At 40.8% G+C, this 21,840-nt stretch overlaps 1 protein-coding gene across 5 annotated transcripts in view; it reads left to right on the top strand.

The window, feature by feature from the left end:
- NSMCE2 (NSE2 (MMS21) homolog, SMC5-SMC6 complex SUMO ligase) overlaps positions 1–21,242 on the top strand; it is a 131,787-nt gene extending 110,545 nt beyond the window's left edge. For 4 of the 5 annotated variants that reach the window (XM_061447732.1, XM_061447731.1, XM_061447728.1 and 1 more), the window contains 3 exons: positions 17,078–17,178; positions 17,492–17,598; positions 20,859–21,242. In XM_061447732.1, coding sequence (XP_061303716.1) covers positions 17,078–17,178; positions 17,492–17,598; positions 20,859–20,985 — 335 coding nt within the window. In that variant the 3' untranslated portion in view covers positions 20,986–21,242. Of the gene's footprint in view, positions 1–17,077; positions 17,179–17,491; positions 17,599–20,496; positions 20,773–20,858 lie in introns of those variants that run through there. The other variant, XM_061447729.1, reaches the window with a different exon arrangement.
- The last annotated feature ends 598 nt before the right edge of the window (positions 21,243–21,840 follow it).

Raw genomic sequence — 21,840 nt, 5'->3', positions numbered from 1 at the left:
CTTTGGCCACAGGATCTGGATAGTTATCTCAGTCTATCCTGATTACTAAACATCTTCAATTAGCCATTCAGACTATTATAAAAAGAACCTTCCTCACCATCCTATATTAAAATTTCTTGATGAGCTCTCCCAGCCCACGTGTGCTGAGGAAGGGACCCACATTGCAATTTGTGTCCCCAAAAGAGATTTGCACCCTTAGAAAATTAGCAGTAAACTGTACTGCGTGGCAGACTGATGTGCCATTGCAACAAATAGTAATTACAGGCATGCTTGAAGCAAGGCTTTCATAAAACTGAGTGAAAAGTATGATTCATTTCACAGGAAGACCCACCCACCCATTCAGCCATTGACATGTCTGTCGTCTTCTTTTGCTGCTGCTTCTTCTTAAGTTTCAAAGGGAAAGAAAATGTCTGAAATAGAAGACCTGCCTGAACATATTCCTCTTCTGTATTTAAATCAATTTGTAAAATAATTTTTTGATTATAAGGTTTCCTAATTTCTCCAATGTTAATAACTCTCTGCATTTCCACCCATCTATTTGTGTACTAATCATAAGTATTGCTCAATGGATCAAATCTGATGTTGGCATCTGATAAGGAAGTTTTCATCATTTCAAATCATATTTGGGTATAAGTTGCTAATATTGGTTAAGTGCTCTATCACCAAAAAAAGTTATGTATAGTATTAGAGCTGTGCAATATCTTAGGATAGTTAATTACTTTTGGAAAGAAATGCATGGTGTGGTACTAACTGAGCTTTCAGTTAGAAACTTGCCTTTATAATATTAGAATGTTCAACCCACTTTAAATGTTCAAATATCCAACAACTAGATCTTTATGACATTGCATATTAGAAAAGATGCCTTTGGCTACCTATGGCAAACAAGTTTGCAGTTTTAAAGTAAGAGTACAGTGGGGTGGTGCTAATGCTACTGGTTTGTACCAGCTTTATACCAGTGTGTTAGCGCTGCCTGATTTCTGTACCTTTTCCAGGGTTTTAGATCAGTGTGAGGAGGATTCTAATTGCGTTCTTCCAAATAAATTTCCCCCTGCAGCCTCAAAAGCATTTCTCTGTTATTTGGTATTTGTAATTTTATTTGGATTTTCATGCGTGGATATGCTTTGTCTACGTGTTACTGAAATTCTGACTTTGGTGTTATCAGCGAACTAGACAAAATCCTCCTCAGGGTGTTAGCAATGACAGCAGCATGTGTAAAAAGGGATTGCCATCCCTCGGTGTGCTAAGGAACAAGATCACTCTTCAACACAATTTACGAGACTGCTGGTACTGCCCTTGTGGAGCTCATTTCATGGTCAGAATTGTAATATAGAGTCAAATTCCCTAGTTAAAAACTAACCAAGCCAAACCAAGACCCACTCCTTTTGTAATTCCAGTGGAAGAGGATAAAGTATTCCATAAGGTCCTTAGAAATTCAGACTTGTCAGAAAAGAGGGAGAGTAAAAGAATGTACATTGTAAGGTCTGTTGCTGGGTCAGTATGCAGACAGCAGAATGCATGACTCATATGGCAGCCTATAATATTGTATATGGTCAATACTGTATCTGACATGCAGTTGCAGTTTACCAAATCCAGCTGATGAGTTACTCAAAGATGTGTTCTTGTCTCCAGAGTGAACTTTACTGTTGTGGAGACCTGATTAATGTGCTTTGGAGACCTGTAATGAGGGAGAGCTTAATTATTCAGATTCATCAGCTTGCAAAGGTTTTGGATGATCCCACACAAGCCTGCTCAATCAGCATTCCAGAACATGTGCAACCTGTGTGTTTAATAGTGGTCGTGGTTTGTTTTAAGCACACACTTTAAGGTTAACCCCAAGATTTTCAGTGATGTTTTTCATTAGCTGAAGAGATCCCTTTTTCTATACAACCAATTTTTAATGCTTATTTGAGAAGTTTCACTTTATAAGCTGAATAAATTATTATTAATTATGCATATAGTGCCATAAAAGCCCTGCCTCTTTCCTATATAAATATGTGTTCCCTGCCCCAGAATACTTGCCATCCAAGATAAGTGAGACAAGACAATGAGAAACCCATACAAGAAAAGGAGGGTGTGGAGTGAAACAAGAGACAGATAAGATGGAAAAAAAGAACCTGACAGATAGGACTCTTGCAAGAGTTGGCTCTGAAATGCTTTACCTGTGAGGACCTTCAGGCTGTTGCTGCACCCAGCTGCATGCAGTGTGATTTGATGGAGTCACCTGCTTCCCCTCTGCTTGGGCAGCACTGCCGACCTCACTGTCAGCTTCCCTTATTTCCCCTAAGTGTCCCTTTGCTTTTCTTTGTGCCATCCCTTCCATGAGAAACACTTTGCAGAAGGAAGGGAGCCCTGTAAAATAAATCTGCCTTTTCTCAACCCCTCCGCCTTCAATGACTTCCATTGTAGAAACAGTAGTAATCCCTGAACGAGTGCTAAACCAAAGTTAATAACGTCTGTATCTTTACTGATTAAAAGAAACTTAAAAGGCTCTGTAAGTAGAAGCAGTATGCCCAGCTAATCTGCAGAACAAGCACATTGCCTGTACACCTTCTCTCTCACCCCACCATCTGCTTGCTTCACAAACCTATTATGTTTTGTCTTCAGTGAAGTGTTTCTTGGCTTTTCTAGATAAAGTTGTTTTTAAACCTACACAGCTTTGCAGCTGGACACGTAAACTTGTAGGGGTGACGTTAGGAAGAAGAAAAGTGGAAGGTTTTGACTGAGATGTAAGATTCTGTTCTAAGTGCAAGAGAAACAAACATACCCCGGAGTATTTGGGGCAGATTTGAAAGAAGGAGGAAGATTTGAAAACAGCACTAAAGAGGTACAAGAAGACTGAAAGTTGGGAAGAGAAAACAAAGCCATTTTTCCGCTTTTGACAGAAACGCGGGAATAATGAACCCATCAGCTCCTTTTTTTATGAGATCTCCAGCCTCAGCATGAGCCAGAATTTCCATTTCTATCCACCCAGTACTCTCTGTCTGAGGAAAATGGGGCACAGTTCTCATTGGCTTTTATCAGTGAGATTCCCAGTGTACCACAAAGTGAATTCAGAAGTCCCCTGTGATCACAGACAGCGTCTCAGGGTCAGAGAGCCGAGGAAATGACCTGCTCTGGACGTATCAACCTACGTAGTCTTTTACAGGAAAGTAGCCTAATGCTTTTGATGGCAAGCATATGAATACAAATACCTATAATTTTTGTCAACGACAAAAGAACGCCACAACTAGGTTTTAGCGAAGTGCGTTGGACTAAAAGAAGCTTCTACAGACACCTACTCTAGCTTTGGCTTGTTTCCCACCTTGGTTATAGGTTTCTATGTTCTGCTGAGATGGCTGCAGTAGCTCTCCAACAAAGACTTGTCAGGGAGGATGCTTAAAGACGTATGGATGCTGCCAGAGCCAGAAAAAATATGGAGAACCCAGATGTTCCAGAAAGAACTTGTGGACTGCTGAAAACAGTGCATCTTAGGTGTTCCACAGGAACAGCAAGAGAGGTACTGAAGCAACCACATATACATGCAAAGTAAATAGTTTGCTCTGCCATTGCATTAGCAAGGAAACCACTTCAAACGACTCTCTCTACCTAGGGAAAAATGTAGTAATAATAAGCAATAGCATAAATCTCCACTCCTTGCCCCAGAGGTTGTCTACTAATCCTCAGGAGCCTTTGCACTCTGCAGGCTTCCTTTTTCTATCCTCATTTGTCACTGGAAAAATATTTGTATGGGTCAGAGGCATAGTGCAAGTCATAAAATTAGAAGAGAAAAAATGAGCAGTTCTTTCTATATGAGAAGCAAACAACAAACAGTTTATCTTTGGATAAAAAGAAAACAGAAGCTTGTTAAAGAAGCCAGAAATCCCAACTGCTTGTGAGTCTCCGGTAGCCCGTTCTGCTGATGCTTCTGAAAGGAAGCTGAATGCACTTGTGAGGGTTTTCTTTCATTTCAAAAGCATTCTCTGGTTTGCGATCTCCCCATAGCTAATTAAAACAGAGCGCAGAGCGGCATTAGTTATGCACCAGAGTGGGAGTCAGAAGATGTAAGTTGAGTTCCCAGCCCTGCCACTGACTTCCTGGGTGACCTTGGGTGAGCTTCTTGATGTAGGTTTTCAAAAGACCTCTGGGCCAAATTTTCATACTGAAGTTTGATTTTCAAAGGAGCTCAATATCTGGTGATTTCCATGATGTAGATTGTGGCCAGAATTTCAGGCGAGCTCAGCAACAAATCTGCTGAGCTCATCTGAAATTGGGGCTCTTAATCTTTTTCTGCCTCAGTTTCCCATCTCTGACAGTGCTGGTAAGACAGTTTCCTTGTCTGCCCTGATTGTTTAGGCTGTAGCTCTGCAATGCCAGAAATTGGCTTTTCATGAATGTGTATAGTGTCTTGTACAATCTTGTTTGATCTCTGTTATGGTTCTTAGGCAGTGCTGTAATGATTGTTACACCCGTGGTCTGTTTTAGAAAAAGAGAAACTGTAATGAGAAGAAAGCGTAATGTGTTGCTTCTTGAATCTTGCTGAAGACTTATATTAATTTCTTTAGTTTGCTTGCAAGAATGTCATCGGGAGAACATTAAAAGCTCTTATTTAAAATCAACATATATATGTTAGCTGTCTTCTCTCATCCAGTAGGGACAGTTAATCTATCAGAGAAGCAGGTTAAGTCAGTTTGGCATGATTTGATCTGGCAAGAGAGATACTGACTGCTTCTTACTGCCTTGTTATCCTTTAGCTTCTTACAGTCTAATTGTTTAATAATTTGCTGAAGAATATTTTCAGGCACTGAGGGGTGTGAAATTCCATGCGCCTTCCTGCTCCCCCTGGTAAATAACATGATGCCATTTGTAGTTCCTACTGCACCAGCTCTGTTTTGCACTTTTCCCACACTGTTTGCATGCTCTTGCAACATCTTGGAGCAACACAGCATTCCCTGTTGGCAAAGGTATAGAGTGTTTCTCTGCTTCATAAATGCTGTTTGCTTCCCGGGACCCACTACAACCCATTCCTGAAATTCCAGATCAGCATTGTCAGTGATAATCGAGCTCCTGGTTTCAAGCTCTGTGCTGTACAAGCCAGAGGCCAAATGTAGTAACCCAGGAATGCATGATTGCAAAGACTGTCACTTCCCAAGGAACTCTGCTTACTGCTAAATGACTGCCCTTTCCACATACCTGTGGGTGTCCTAACACGGTGACTCTTCCCTCTTGGGTTTGTCATATAAGGGTGGACAGCACCTCAAGCAGCTGAAAGTTTGGAAGAGATCATTTCCTATGTTTACAAAACAGGCATGTGACTCGTGCTGCTTCCCAGATTCCCCCATACTCCCTGGCTTGAATTATTTATTATTCAGCTATGTGCATTCTGAAGAGCCCCTTTGATACTCTATACATTTTCCTTTATATGAAATGGGATGCTGTGCCATGATCAGCTTTGCAATTAAAAGCTAGCAGGACACCCCTATGAAGTGTATGCTCAGAATGGTTTTTCAGTTAAGGCTGAGTGTGTTTTGTCATAAGGAGAGCTTGACTGTGTCATTTGGCCATGACTAGCATGTTCTAGCATTGCAGTTTTTAAAGGATATAGTCCCTTTGTGGTCTTTAATAAGAGTGCTTTTCAGCTTCTTAATCTAAGAAATAATTTCCTAAATTGAGTTACACGTCTCTAGTATTGGCACACATGCCATATCAAGGTAGTAGTTGATCCCAAAGAGCTGTAACTGCCAGTAGTGGTATCTGTAAATAAAAGCTTGCAATCAGGGAAATACAGAATGGTTTGGGTTCAAGGGATCTTTAGAGATAATCTAGTCCTATTCCCATGCCATGGCCATGGACATCTTCCACTAGATCAGGTTGCTCAAAGACCCTGGCTTTGAACAGTTCCAGGAATACGCCATCCAGCTTCTCTGTTCCAGTGTCTCACCCCCCCTCATAGTAATGAATGCCTTCCTCACCCCCCATCTGAATCTATCCTCCTTCAGTTTAGAGTCACTTCCCATTGCCCCGTCACTGCATGCTGGTAAAAAGTCTCTCACCATCTTTCTAATGATCCCCCTTTATATCCTGATTCTGTCCTTAAAGGTTTCCCATTCCTTCCAGTGACTGAACCTATTTCACACGTATTTTTACTATCTGTAGCTAAATATGTAGCAAAGGAGGAATCTTAATTACCTGTACAAACCCAAGAGTCTCAGTTACACTGACCTAACCTAAATTCTGAATTCTGGGTTGCAGGGCTGTGCTTGATTTCTGATGTGAGAGAGCATTGACAAAACCAGGCTGTGCCTTATCTCCATTGTTTTGAAATGGTGATTCCTTAGTGTAGCTCTGTTGTATTTAGTGTTGTTTTCCTTCCTTAATGAGTGCAGTTTGATTGTTTCACTTACATTAAGCTGTTTATTTTGACATATAAAATCTTCATCTTTCTTGTGTAGGGGTTGTATGTGTTTCTGCAGCAGCTGATGTGCTAGCCGAAGAGTGCAAGGGAAGCTAGTAGTTCTTAAGAAGACAACGATAATGTTACTCCATCCTGGTAGAAAGATGAACTGTGCAGAATGCCACATGATTTAGCTTTGTGCTCATTATCCTTATTCTGAAGCACTGAAGTGACACTGCAACTGCTGTCCCATCAATTCAACAGTAGCTTCCCTTGCTCTGCTTGTCCTGCTTAGCCGTTCTTGTTTCTGTGTGCATCTGTGCTGAGGTTATTTCAGTCCTTTCTCTTTCTGTCCCACTTTACTACCCTTTTAAACCTGATCTGGAGAGGAAAGTGTAGACAAAGACCTTGAGGGTTTAGAAGACTTGTTCTTGACCTTAGTTAAGCCCCTCAATCATCCCAGCACATTTGCCATAAAGCACAGTCGTTTCCAGATTATCTATTATCTGCACTATAAAAAATGTCAAGGTGAAGTCTAAAATGCATATGTTGCTGTATAGATGACACCTATAGAATGGTAATGATTTTCTGATGCATGTAGCATTGCTGAAGATGCGCTCCTGGCAAATGAGAATCTGCAGAGAGGGGTTTAAAATAAATATCGATCAGATTTAAAATTAACTACTAATTACCATCAGAAGCTGCCAGGCTGCTGCAGTTATAATCCATGAGTATTTATAGCTCAGGGCTTTAGCGTTAGATTTTCTGCTATTCAAGAAGCTTAATCCTACCTCACAGGACAGGTTGAGAAAAAGAACTGTTTAGCTGTTACTAACCAATGATATGTTATCTGCACAAGCCCCCTGTGACATTGTTGGATGGATATACAGCATGGAGGATGCTGTATAAATTGGGATAAGCAACATGTTTTATTTCTTTTAGGAAGCTGTTTACTGAGGATTATGATAGTGAAGATCTCAGTGTGCTCAGCATTGTTTATGCAGAACGACTTAATACACACACATACAACCTAAGAGAAGACCTTGCACCTTGTGATTGAGCAATGGCAGATCTGGAAGTTCCTCTTAACAAAGAATAAACAAAACCTGAGTTTTATTTCTTAACTTGTTTTGACAAGTTAATGTTTAATGATATTGAATTTTTCCCCTTGTCTCAGGTAGTTTAGCGAAGAAGCGTTTTGTTATAAATACGACTTACCAGAAACTGCTCATGTGTTCATCACTGCAAGTGATTCTTTCCTCAAAATAAACAGCCAGCCATTGTGCAGTTACTAGCAGATACTGGTTTCTGTGGAGTATTTTTTGCTTTTAGCATGGAATTGATGCATTCGCTAAGAATGTGTTTGGAAACTGTTCATAGCTTTATTTACTCAGGGGGAAGGCAGTGTCGTCTAATGGCAAAGTTAGTGGTCTAGCACACAAAATGTGCTAGTGGCTGCATATGTATTCCTGTCCTGTGCCTCAGTTTTCCTCCTGTCAAATGGTCATGGTAGAAAAACGGACCCTTTTTATAGTGTGTTGTGTTCAAGAGAAGAAGGAATTGGGTGTTACCACTTCCAGAAGTGATTCATTACTTTAGGAATATTGCTCTTCTGAGGAGGTTGTTGGGCCATGGGCTAGTGATCAAAGGCAGGAGCAGAGCGGAAGATGCAGCCCTGACCCAGCCAGTGCCCAGAGCAGCCACTGCAGCATGGACAAGCTCCAGTCCCTGGTGCTGGAGTAACAACTATGATGTGCAGAGAGCTGAGGCTTCTTGCCTATCCCAGAGGCCATTTCAGCAGAGGCACTTCAGGCAGTGCAAAACTGCAGAATTCAAATAACTGGAGTGGTAAAGTTCATGTGTAAAATACAGAAGAAATAAACCTCTGTAGAAAAAAGATCTTGAGAAATGAACGCAACTTTTCTCTCTTTATACATCTTAATAATACATCTCCAGTAAGTTGTGTGGATGTACAGATAGTGCTTTTGAAGCACACTGAATTGTAATCACTTGATGTTACATACTTCTAAATTAAGTAAATTCCTTTTTGAAGTAGTCAGGCATTTCAGAAAGCACTCTGAAGGATTGCAAATGTTGCTCTCATCATTAATATTAATTTTCAAATAAAATCTCACACCTAAAAGTTTCTTTCAAGTGCTTCAACGTTGGGTTTGAGGAGGTGGAGAAAAGAGTATTTTGTTCCCACCATTTCAGTTTCACTTTTTCTTATTTGTATCCGTGTCTTTATTCAAGAGTGATATATTACGTCTGTCTTTTTGTGGTGGAGTGGCAGGTCTGTCTCTCCAGTTTCCTTTGGGTGAAGGGGGCAGTGGAGCTGGTTTCCTGTACTACAAACCTGCTGATTCCTGAAGTGGGAGATTGCTCTTTCCTGTGCTCTCTCTGCAGTTTCAGACAGCAGCTCTGGGTTGGTGCCATCCTCACCAATCACAAAATCAATAGGTTAATGTTCAGGGATTATAGCTTCATGCCCTCTTACCATATACCTCATATATATTCCTATGCCCCAACACAGGGCAAACTACATGTGTCTGTATTCACCACTCTCCTGACACCAGGGCTGGGAGCATTATTTTGGTGACCTTTTAAAGGTGTTTTTCAACAGAGCTTTTCAGAATAGAAACACAAGTCTTTGTCAAAAAGTCTTGTGAGGAGAACATGAAGAGACATTGAAGTGATAATCAGAATGATAGTCTTATCATTTGGGCTAGTTGGGGGCTTTTCTGCTCACCGTTTCCATAGCAGCCTGTTGGATGGACTGCTAGGAAGCTATGCTACCTGGTCCACTTGCCTCATCACTGCTCTTTTTGTTTCCTACCCCTCTGTTACCGTGGAACGGTTCTGTCCAGGAATGTTTTCTAGCAGAAGCTTTTTCCACCTGAAAATCTGTCACTTTTTCAGTTTTCAGAAGTAAATGAACTACAACAATGCACAAATGAAACGGGCAAAGCAACCTCCAGCCATATAGGTTGTATGATACATGATGTTACTTTTTCTTCAGAGGTATCACAGAGATGGGTTCTGCTTATGAGCTAATACATAAAGAATACTTGGCATGGATTGTTCTGAGAAAACCTGAATTATATTTGTGGAACAGACCATCCAGGCACTGCTAAGGACTTGTCCATGTCATTTGGATATGGCTCCAAACTGCTGTCAATAGCAACAGCTTTCCTCTCACTACTCTTGTCCAGCATCAACAGTGCCTTTCTCAGGTCCACTGTGGAAGTGGATTAGGCTACACAGCCAAAAGGCACTCCTAGTGCAGAATAAGAGTGTCCACACAGCAAGTAAATGCCAAGTAGCTAATGCATTCTACATTCACACCCTCGTTTATTTTGCAACAGCTTCCTTGTGTAGGCAAGCCCTACATGTTCATGTCATTTGATGGTTAGCATTGCATCAGTGACATTCCAGATTCTGACCACAATGTTAGTAATGGAAAGTGGTTCATCTTCTAATGAAATGGGAGCCTTTTTTTTCAACTCTTTTGGTTGCATCTTTTGCAACTTTTTCTTTCATGTGCCTGGAGTGAATTTCTTCATTTTGAAATGTGTGTGATACTCTTCTCATCTCATACATGAAATGATGCTCTCTAAGATTGGACATTGCCTTTACACACTAGGCTGTATGAAGCAGTGATTGTTCAGCCTTTTTTTCTTCTCAAAAGCAGGAGAAAACCGAAGTAATAATGTTCTTTACGTATATTTGCTATTTGATAGCTTATGTCTGATTTTTTTCCTCACAAGATATTACAGTTTTTGTCTTGCTTTGCTCATACTGTGGCATCCTTAATAATTTTGCACTCTTGTCACATGCCTGGCATGCTTTCATACAGACCCGGATACAGACCTACAGTTTCCTGGTCACTTAAGTAGTCTGTTTATCAGCTGGGTTTATGTTCAGCAAACCTTTGGTGTTTAACATGCTTATTAAGTTTACACACCATTGTGGGTGATGATAATCAAGATGGAATATGGCCTTCTGTTTTCCAGAAAGTGTGACTCCTCTGAGTTTAGTGATGGAGCCTTCATGACATCTTTTTAGGTAATCTTCATCTCCCCCAGGAGCTTCTTCAGATTGAATCCAGACTGCAGTGATGAGGAAACTGCTCTTTGAAATGTCATTCACGGGCTTTGAAGTGTGGGTTTCTCATGTTTGTTTGCAATAGCAGGGAGGAAGAAAGCCTCTTCTGTGTGTTTGCCTACCAAACTGTTCGAGTTGTGTGGTTTATAATCAAAGATATCCTTTCTGTTCACATTTCTAGGGACACAGCTCCCACTGCGTAACAGTCCCAGAATATAGAGGCAGAGATGATGTCTTACTTTCAGTAGTGTATGAGTTGAAGGTTTCACAGGGCACCTCTGGAGTTGGTTTGGGGTTATTTTCTAGGTGGGATTTGTAGTCACATTTTATTTATTAATACATTAAACAGCAAATTGTATCTAGCTTCAAGTGTCTTTCTGTCTCCTTCACTAACATTTCTGTAATGAGTGTCCCGTAACATTTCCATCAAATCATGGCCTCTCCTCATTTTAAGGTCATTCTGGAAAGCTGGTATCAACCAGCTTTACCCTGTAGTGAAAGGATATAACAGGAACAGTATTTCCATTTGGAATAGTGTATTTTAAAAGGTCTGTGGCTTAGTTAGACAGAATACTGTAAAACATGCAGTGAATTTGATGGCATTCAAGGAGGTTTTAGAGGATTGTTGCTTAGTGCACGATACTGTTCTGTCCTTCCTCACTCTTACTACGTAAAGGAACTAATAATTGCTAATTTTTTCATCTGTCTTTCACACTCCAGGAAAGTGGGAAAAGAATAGCTTATATTTACAGGATTGTCATTTTGTGTTGGCTTGACCAAATGCTTGCCTATGTACTTCTTAAACACGTGTGTGTAAAACAGGGCACATACAAGGGACTTGTCAGTAAATTACTGGCAAATTGCTCGGCCTGAGCAAGAGCAAGTAAATTTGGAATTGCAATCTGGAGCAACTTGTTAGAGGCCACCATCCTTAGATCAACTTGTGTATTGCAACACCAGCAAGTAATCAAATTGTAATGTACTTTAATGCAAAGCCTAGTTTGGCTTGGTTGGCAAATTAAACTATCACATGCCTCTGGCAAAAGCAGAAAGCCTTTGAACTGTTTGACTGCAGCTGTAGCTTGCACACCTTATTTTCCCTCTTAAAAATCAAATTAAACTGTAACCTGCAGCCTCTGCGGTAAGTTTCAAGGCAAATTAAACTGTTGCTAACCTTTCTAGCAAAGATAACTGTCTCTAATCAAGCTGAAAAGTCCAGGCCCAAATTCCCCTCTCCAAGTTTAGACAAATTCATTGGAGGAAAACTCGAGGGCTTATTAAGTACAAAGATATTACCTCTGACTCAGGAAGTCCTTGGCCACAAATTGCTAGAGACTGGGAAAGTTTGCCAGCAAGGTATTACTCTGTGCTTCCCCTCTTCTTTCATTGCTCCTATAGCATTTACTGTGGAACCATCCTGGGGGCAGGACACTGGATGGCTGTTCTGGTTTGCTTCTCTGGATCTGGAATCTAACCCAAACTCAGAACACTAATGGGCATGCTGACCCACTCTTAAGCATTGCCCATGGTGGTCTTGGAATGTGTTACGTGGAAAGCAGTGTTTGGGCTCATTCCTTTCAGACTTGTCCTCGAACCTTCCTCACCCCATGCTAGCAGTGTCCTACTCCTTTTGACTCAGGATACAGCTCTTGGAAGTAATGATGTCCTTCACCTCCCCCACCTTTCATTACTGTCTGTGTCCTGCTGGCAGCCACACTTGGCGTTTGACTTGCCCTCATAACATTCATGTTTTTCTTGGAGCTCTCAGAGATAGGTTTTTTCCCAGCCTGGATGAGTTTCTGTTGTTTCTATAGAGTCAGCAGTACAATAGACCCTCTTGGGAGCCAAGACCTTGCCTGTCTAGTGGCTCAGGCTCACAAAGACTCAATCCTCCGTGCTTAACATTACCCTTTGGTTTCCGGGATTAGTGTCTGAGTGATGGCAGGTAAGAAGGCAGAACAGCAGCACAAAAGAAATCAATTAAGTTTACATTGCAACATGTACTCACTCGGGGCCAGGTTAGAGAAACAGGAATTGGGTAGAGGACATTGTTGGCACTAGAACCAGTGAGCAGACAGCAGTGTGTCTGTCATGTAAGTGGCAACGACAGCGGAAAGGATCTTTCCTCTAATGCTTTCTTAATACGTATAATATCCCTGGTTAACATATGTCATGACATAGCAGTTAATACCTCCATGCTATGGTTTTCTTATTTCTTAAAGTTGGCTTAAAAGTTCTCAATCTTCCTCAGCAGAGTAGGTAAAACCCGAGCTAAGGCGTATTAGTCACATTTTTATCAAGAGATGAAAGTGATAGAGATATAAAGTACTACCAGCTTTTAATTAAAATTGAATGAGTAAAAAACCAGTTGGCAGTTGCAAAATTCATTTTAATGTGTTACCAAAAATAGATACCTTTATGAGAATGCAGTTTTGTTACAACAGTGGGTACTAATCAGCTGTAAACATCACTGCTGAGATAGCCAGATAGAAAATGAGTTACTAATACTCATAACAGGTTTCAATTGGCTGGAATGGAAAACTAGAAACTGTTAAGGCTCTTAAAATATAATCTCTCAGACTACCAAAATAGATACATGTACTTCTGTTACTTAAGGCAACATCTGAATTTCAGGCACAATAGCTTAATGTTTTCTGCATCTGGATTTAATTTGCAAGGAAAACTCAATTTCACAAAAATGCAACCTGACTTAGCTGAAATATGTATGACCTGGTGGTTTTATTTGTTCTTTCTATAGAACAGAATGGTGAGACTTGCAACTTAGATCCTCCAAACTTCTATACATTTCATATGGTAAAAATGTTCCCTTTGACCTTAATAAAACCAGCTTCCAGTATGAGCTTACAGTCATAGATCTACAGTTTAGAGCATGTTACTGACCAGTTCAGGAGGTATGTGTGCCTTGCATTAGGCTGCAAAATCTACTGTAATTGAAAAAAGTTATTTTCCTCTCTCCTGCTGTAATCTGGATCATCAAGCAATAACAACAAATCTGTGGGTGGTTTATCTGATTTATGCTCATTTGCTATTGACATGTTTGAGGTATCACTTGCATCATCCCACTCTTATATATTTATTATTTAAAATACTAGCTCTTTATGAAAAGGAAATCTTTTCAATAATTATTCATTTTTGCTGTGATAACCTCTTGAAATCATGGCCTGCTCTGGTAGACTGTATACAAAACCATTGCAAATGAGGTGTAACCTGAAGCGTTTAAGATAAGCTTGCAGCAAGAGGATGATTTGAATCCAGGAAGATTAATATATCCCACCTACAAGGATCTCAACTCATGGAATTTCAGCCATTAAAAATGAGGCATCTAAGTCACCTCCAAAGCCAGTACAAGAAAGAAGTAAACCCAGCCTGTGATTTAGCTCACATAATTTAGAGCTCTGAGGCCTCCAGGGGAGACTCAAGCAGCAGTAACGAAGCTTGAGCTCGTGCTTTCAAACTTGGATGCGTCAGTGTAGCCTCCTAAATCCTTGTGTTGATACCTAAGTAAGCACACACAGAAGTGATGAGTGAAGTGGTGACTCCTTAGCAAAGTCAGAAGGTGCTGTGCAAGGTGAACACTCCTTGAACACTTCCCACTTCCAGTATTTTCTAAGGAAAAGGCATTATTTTTGAAAGCCCATTTAAGTGTAATGAATGTGAAATAACCAGAGCTTTTAGGGCAGAATCGCATGCCAAGAATCACAGACTGGTTTGGGTTGGAAAGGATCTTAAAGATCATCCAGTTCCAACCCCCTGCCATGGGCAGGGACACCTTGTACTAGAACAGGTTGCTCCAAGCCCCATCCAGCCAGGCCTTGCACACTTCCAGAAGAAGCCACTTACATGTCTGTGCTTTAAAAGTAAAATCACAGGCAGAAGTCCCACATTTTAAAACTGAATCCCCCTTCCTTGGCATCCTCATATTGAGAGAACGATAAAATCATCCTTTGTAAACAGTCACCTGTCTTAGATCTTGCTTGTACTGCTGCATTCTAAGTTCATTGACTGATTTACTGTGAGGGTGGTAAGGCACTGGCACAGGTTGCCTAAGGAAGCTGTGAATGCTCCATCCCTGGCAGTGTTCAAGGCCAGGTTGAACAGAGCCTTGAGTGACATGGTTTAGTGTGAGGTGTCCCTGCCCATGGCAGGGGGTTTGGAACTTGATGATCTTAAGGTCCTTTCCAACCCTAACTATTCTGTGATTCTATGATGTGATGCCCTGCTACACTGGAACTACACACCAAGTTCATGAGTTGAAACACAGTACATCAAAAAATGTGAGTTTCCAAATGTTTTCAGCAGGAAAGATTAGAGCTGCTAAATCTGTCAAAATTGGCCGATAAGTTAATTTAAGGGTTCTGAATCTCTTTGTCTTTGTTGGAAAAAGAGTCAGTATGGTATTTAAATAAAGCATCCCATGCCAAATTTGCAATATTGTTTAAGCCTTGCTGTCTCGGTGGGATTTCACCCATTGTATTTGAAAAGCTTCATTAAAAAAGTCCCCCAACACTCCCCCCCCACCCCAAGTTGTATTTTGTTCAAAATACTGTGTGTTTGTGATAGAATAAACTTTATAGAGGAGCAATCTAAGAATAATACATGGTAGGTTTTCTTTTTTGAAAACTGGTAACTGGTACAAGTTTCTCTCTAAAGTCTATCCCACTGCAGTTTTGGTATTTACAATTACATTCTGCCCACTTTTTCCTTCTGATTTGCAAGTGTTTACTTTTGTTTGGGGTCAGTATCTGATATAGGAATGTTAATATTCAATGGAGATTGAAGGCTTAAAATTGTTACTGTTGTTGGACGTTTGAGCTCCTTTCCCCCTTCATCCACACCCTCACTGATTGAATGAGGTCTCAGTGACAAAAACAGAAATACCCTTGATGCTTGCCTAAGTATTGTAGGAGTACCTGGTGGGTCAGAAACGTTCCTGAATGATGGGAAAACTGTTGGTATATTGGAATAGAGAGAAGGACAAGCTCTGCTGAGGAGGAGGAAGAAGAAATATGCAAATAAAACCGGCATCCCAAGAGGTGCTGTGGTGGAGCGATGGCTGCAATACCCATGCCAAGAGCACCTCAGCCAGAGCTGTGCTGGCTCACATGGCAGTGTGCTCAGTCCAGACTGGGTGTGAGAGGTTGTGATTGCTCCAAGAGTGATGTCTGCTGTTATCCGGAAGGTGATGGTATTATAGAGGTATGCATGACTGACCCCAAGTTAGGAAACACTGGTCCTTAATAGATGTGGAAGACCAAATACCAGGGATGCAAAGGTGCAAAGATTGGCTGATAGGGTGCAACAGCAGCAAAGGGAACCAAGGCTGAGACTTTGAGAAAGCCAGTCATGAAGTAGCTCTAAACCCTCTGCTTCCACTTGTGTTTCTCACCTCCTCCTTGGCAATGCAGGGCACTGAAGAGTTCATCCTCTGTGAACCCTGTGTCGCTGCATTGCAGACTAGCTTGTGCAACTGGAGAGAAAAATGTTCTCTTCAGCTTGGGACACCTTGAGGACTGCACCCCAGGGCACTGCAGCAAAAACATTGCAGAACTACCCCAAAGGAATGGAAAGTTATGGCAGGTGTTACGTTTGCTGTTATTACCAGATAAGATTTGGAGATAAACAAATGCATTCAAGTAAAAGCCGAGATTCACAATAACAGGGCAAAGTTAGGAAAAGATAAATTAACATGTATACATGTATTAAGGTTAGACTCCTCTTTAGCTACTTCTGTATCTCAGCTTTTGACTCCTGCTAGTTTCTGCATTGAGCCCTTGGCCGGTGTGCCCCTGGGTATGCAGACCTGCTTATACCTTGTCTTCTGGTAAAGGTGGGGAGCTGCATCTTCTCTAGCTCAAGGTGGATTTCTTCTTCTTTGTGTGCCCCTCATTCCCTGGCATTGGGCCATCAGGTCTTTTGGGAGATTTCAGTATTTCATTCTGCCCCCTTCCTTAAGGTTACTTCAATAACAGTTCTTTTGGCCGTCTCAAGTAACGCTTTCTTTGCTTTCGTTTTTCACTAATTATAGTCTTGTTAAAATACAGCAGCATCACTTTACAAAAGATGTATTATGATAAATAGCATTAACTCCTTTCAAAGTATGTGCTGTGCATACAGGCTATATATCAAGCCCCCTTATGACATTCAAACACAAACTGATCTTGAGGGTAGGACTGCCAAATCTGCAGAAGTTCCACCTCATCCTGTTGTTAGATTTTGGGGCCTCATCTGCATGTTACTGGGTTTTGGTGAACTTCAACAGGGAATACTGAAGGTTTTGATATATTCAGGCCAGCCTGCTTTCCTTCCCAGGCCTCCTTTCTAGCATTGGCTATAAATAGACACACACACACACACAAAGGTGGTTACCATTTAAAACTCCACATTTTCTAACAGAGACTGTAGCACAGTACTTTTTTCAGTATCTTGTTCAGGAAGTGGTACAGAAATATGTTGTAGCATCTTAGGTATATATATAGATAGATAGATGTAATGCTTGGCAAATGCTGGATTTTGATTGCTTATTTTAAGTATTGGCTATCTATATTAAATATTAAGTGAAAATTGTCTTGTTTCCCATTATAGTTTGCCATAAATCAGGTAATGGTGAAGAGGCCATTGAACAAATCGATGAAGATATAGCTGTGACTCAGAGTCAGATGAACTTCATTTGTCCCATTACACAGGTATGCTGTCACTGTATAATCAATTGGGAAATAGTTATTTCATATTCTTCATTGATGTTTTATTACAAATCTGCAATACTTGTTAAAATCAGGCAGTATCAATTACAAGCACTATAAGAGAAGAGCAACATTGGCTGGGAAAAGCCCTGTGTAAGTAGGGATGCAGTCAGCCACGCAGGACCTGACCCTGTAATTTGAGTGGAACGCTGTGTGTGAATGGCAAACATACTTCCTGCTGTTTTACATAAAATCTCATAGGAAGCATTTTCATGGGCATTATCCATTCCTTTAAATGAACCTTTATCGATTACAGATGGAAATGAAGAGGCCAGTCCGAAACAAGATCTGTGGACACACTTATGAAGAAGACGCCATTCTAAAGTTTATCCAGACTCGAAAGCAGCAAAAGAAGAAAGTCCGGTAAGCAAACAGGAATGTGTGGAAAAGCTATTTGCTCTGCTGTGTAAGTGGAATTTTATTCCACTTGTTCTAGGAAATGTATTTGGATTGGCAAGGCTGCAGGAAGTAATACCTCAGCGTCTGCCCAAGTCACAGTCTCCTCATTAGCACTGCACACGTGAAGAAGCTTTTCTTTTTAATGAAAACAATGTGTAAGGAAATATTCAGGAAGTGTGTGAGGAAGTTACAGCCACTCATAGTACCTGCACAACAGAAATAAAGAGCTTTTGTAGAGCCATGACCAACAAAGAGAAACATCAGCTTCCTAAAGCGTAGTTGCTCATTCTGTTTCCACTGCTTATTTAGCAAGCCCTGAAGTTAATGAAAGTTAAAAGTCTTCTCTGTCCACCTCCTCTTGTAGTTATATTCCAATAAAACTGAGAAATATTAAAACAATAAAATGAGTGTTCCAAGTGAGAAATATTAAACTACAACTTTTTAGGTAGTAGAGTCTTAAGAATTATCAGACAGGATTTTGCAGTTCCTGCTCTGATGCAGTTAAGTATTTCGTAACTATATCACCAAAGCAGGCCTCCACTTTCCACTCAGGATGTATTTTTTTGAATGAAAAGATGGTAACAGTTGAATTTCTGAGATTCTCCCTGGTAAGTTTCAAATTTAGGATAGTTTTTATTAAGAAAAAAGAAAAGGGACTCCTTTTAGACACCTTTGAGAGCAAGTTGAGAGGACACAGCACTTCATCCTTAATTTTGCATTTGTTTTTACACCATATGTGCAAGAGCCTCATGCTTTGGGGTTGATGACCTCATGGAAACTTACCACTTCTGGCCTTTTTAATGAGTGTGCAGTTTACACATGCTCAGGAAGGACTGTCAGAGACTAGCAACCTGATAATGCCACGGGCGGCTCACTTCCTCCATCTGTTGCTCTTGCATATCTGTTAGACTGTATGTACTCTGCCTTGGGGGATACAAAGGTGGAGCAGAACTTCTTATTCCATGCTTCTTCCTGGCTACAGGAAAGTACAGTTGTGAAATCGAGCATCAGCTGGGATGTTTCACCACTATCTTAGTGTCAAGACAGCTCGAGGAGCAAGATGGAAGGAAGTACCTTGTCTTTGTTACGAGGTCTAGGGAGAAGAAGTGAAGTGGGTGCAACATGCTGGGAATGACAACAAAACCAGCAACATGGACGGACAGAAACTTGGCTGGAAAGATGAATGGGAGTTGGGAAATAGCTCATAAGCTGGAGAGAAGAAAGTGAGTGTTGTGAAGGATAGGGACAGGCTTGAAAGCATGTTCTCAAAGACACAACAAAGATAGCTTGTGCAATACGGAACAGAATTTAGGATGTTCATATCTAACTATTTCCCTGTGTTGTTAAATCCATCAGGAAAATGCCATGGTAGTAGAGATTGTTGTATTGCATCAAAGGTTTCAGCACTGCTGAAAAACTAATAGGCCACATGATTGATTGAATTTCATCTTACCTTTTAGGAAACTAAAGACTTGACTTAGCGAAAGCCTAGAGTAAAAGAAAAAGCATGTAAGCTGTACAACACCTGGCTTTAAAAGCTACCATATACCCAAACTGAAGTTATTTGTGCAGTCTGTATACTAGCAGTTCTTAGTTGCAAGCTTTTGCCTTGTAACCTCACCATCTTTCCAGCAGTTAGCCCAGTATGGTAGAAAAGCACACACAGAACCGTAACTTGGCTTCTCTGTTACTAGATTAAGAAAGACTACCTGGTTTCTTTGCCCAGTTTCACTGGCCTGCTGTAATTCTACCCTTTCTCATGAAGATGCAGTCAGTTTTGATAAACCATAGTCTGCTGTGGTGGGAAGAGAGGCCAGCTGATGCAACAAATTCCCCATTTGAGTACCCCATTGCGGGGTGTTGCTACTTGACTACACTCCCACCAGCAATATTCAGCGGGAAGCAGGTGCCCTGATAGAGCAGAGACTTGATCTGGGGGATCCTCTCTATCCTGGCTCTGAAATCAAAGCTTCTGCTCACTCTGCAGTTACAGGAGTGGCTGTTTCCTCACACGTACTTTCCTGTTTGAAGCCATGGGATCCCTTTGGTGCACTTGGCAGTGCACTAGCTCAGTGTCAGCTCTTCGGCTGACGTATGCACAGGCACCGGTTTTGTGCTGATAGACTGATCATAGGCTCCTCCAGGCAACTGTTACGTGTCTCCGTTTGCTCACTGTTTTCCACTGCCTGGAAGGACGTACTAATACTTTATGCTTACAGGAAATGTGGGAAGCCTTCTGAGCACTTGTTATTCATTAATCTGGCAAACCATTGCTCTTATAAGGTGATAAATGGGAAAACTAAGGCACAGAGCAATTAAGTGACTTATCCATGACAAACACAGTAAGTTGTGGACAAATCTGGAGTAAAAGCTATGAGTAGTGAGTGTAAATAAGTTCAGCACCTCAGAAAAAATTTACTCCTAATAGAGGAAAACTCAGAAGAAGTGTTATTTCTGACTACAGGTACCATCTGTGCATGCTTGGGCTACTGCCAAAGGAAAATGACCTTTGGTCCCTGAGTATCTTTCACCCTGCTGTCTTTATGTAGCTCTTTCAAGTAGTTGTAAGACATTTTGTATTTGATTATCATTTAAAGGCTGTTAATTTGGCCCCAGCTCTCTTTTCTGTGCTTTCTCAGTTCATAAAAGGCCAGGGAAATTTCTACGCCAACTAGGTTAGTGCACTGATTTCACCAGTCTGCCTTTGCAAGTCTCATTCTCTTTTATCTGTTTTCCTAGAAATTAATTTCCATGGCAGGGGAATTGGAACTGGATGATCTTCAGGTCCTTTCCAACCCAAACCATTCTATGATCCTATGAGTCTACTTATATGCCAGTGAAGGTTATACTTTTCCACTGCAGATTATTAAGATATGAGGTAGTTACCTGGCAAAGAGACAAAGCAACACAGAAAGATGTCCATGCAGTGCTAGTGTCACTACTGATGCAGGCAGTATGTTTACATAAAGCAAGAGAGTGATCCACAGGTGAGAGGCTCTGTCTCTCGCTGTGTTCTTTCCTTTCTTCAGCTGTTGATTCCCACCAGTTTAGATAAATGGATTCATTTTTCCCTGCAGAGAAGCTGGTGAAGAGGAAAAGAGGTAATGAGGAACTCAGAGAAAATCCCAGATAAATACAATAAACCAGTAGATGTTATGTAGCCCTCTATATCTGATGAATACAGTTCTTCTGGTTTAATGAAGTCTCTCTTTTCTTGTTAACAGATGCCCTAAAATTGGCTGCAGCCATTCTGATGTAAAAGGATCAGATCTTATGCCAGATGAAGCGCTTAAAAGAGCGATCGACAGTCAGAATAAACAAAGCTGGTCAACACTGGATGAGACACTTTGACATGTTGCTGCCACAAAGAAAATTTCTTATTAGAGGTCTTGTGAGATAAGCTGCTGATTGTAAGTAGGTTGTGTAACTGCCTGTTGTTGAAAGTGTTTCATTTATAGGCAAAGTTGAAGGTCTCAGCTGTAACTGAAAGCATTTTTTAAACTGCTGAATGTGAGAAGTTCCAGTTCAACTTGTTTGGGGTATTTTTAACCTTCCTGCAATTCTGAAAGCTTGCATTCAATAAATAAATCGTGTTTTGCAGCATGTAACCTGCCTTGTCAGTGTGCTAATTTTCCCAGCATATTAGAGATGCAGATCCTGCTGGTGTGTAATAGCGAGTGCGTTGCTCAGTATTGCAGATAATTCTGTTACTGCCTCTGTAACTCCTGGGAATACTCAGGATTTACCCTGCTTGGGAGCATGTCTGTGTTTTAATACAAACCTCAGGGAACCTTAATAGAGGTTAATTTGCAGGAAGTGCTGCACATCTGTACCTTGCATGTGGACACACAAAATTACCACTCAGCTTTGAGGGTCTTGGCCTGGTTCTTACAGTTTTTGAACACTCTGCCCTAACTTAGGCTTTTCTTTTGAGATGAGGAAGCTTTGTGCATTTGGAAGTCCCAGAAGGCTTTGTCTTAATACTGTAGGTAAGGAGACTACAGTAATTTACAAATGTATTCTAAAAACTAATTTGTAGATTATACAAGTATATTGTAACCATGTACCTTGAATGGAAAAGCAGTTAATATCATTTTATATAAGCTCCAGATACCTATTTGGGCACAGCTCCAAACAAGGATTTAAACTTGGGGACATTCCATATTTATTACCTCAATTGATCTGAACACATCTAGCAGATAAGGC

This window comes from Pezoporus flaviventris, unplaced genomic scaffold (genome assembly GCF_033815535.1).
Source record: "Pezoporus flaviventris isolate CSIRO_AGI_PZ_B2104156 unplaced genomic scaffold, CSIRO_AGI_Pfla_v1 ptg000007l, whole genome shotgun sequence".
NCBI classification, from domain to species: domain Eukaryota; kingdom Metazoa; phylum Chordata; class Aves; order Psittaciformes; family Psittacidae; genus Pezoporus; species Pezoporus flaviventris.
This window is presented reverse-complemented; position numbering and strand designations above follow the sequence as displayed.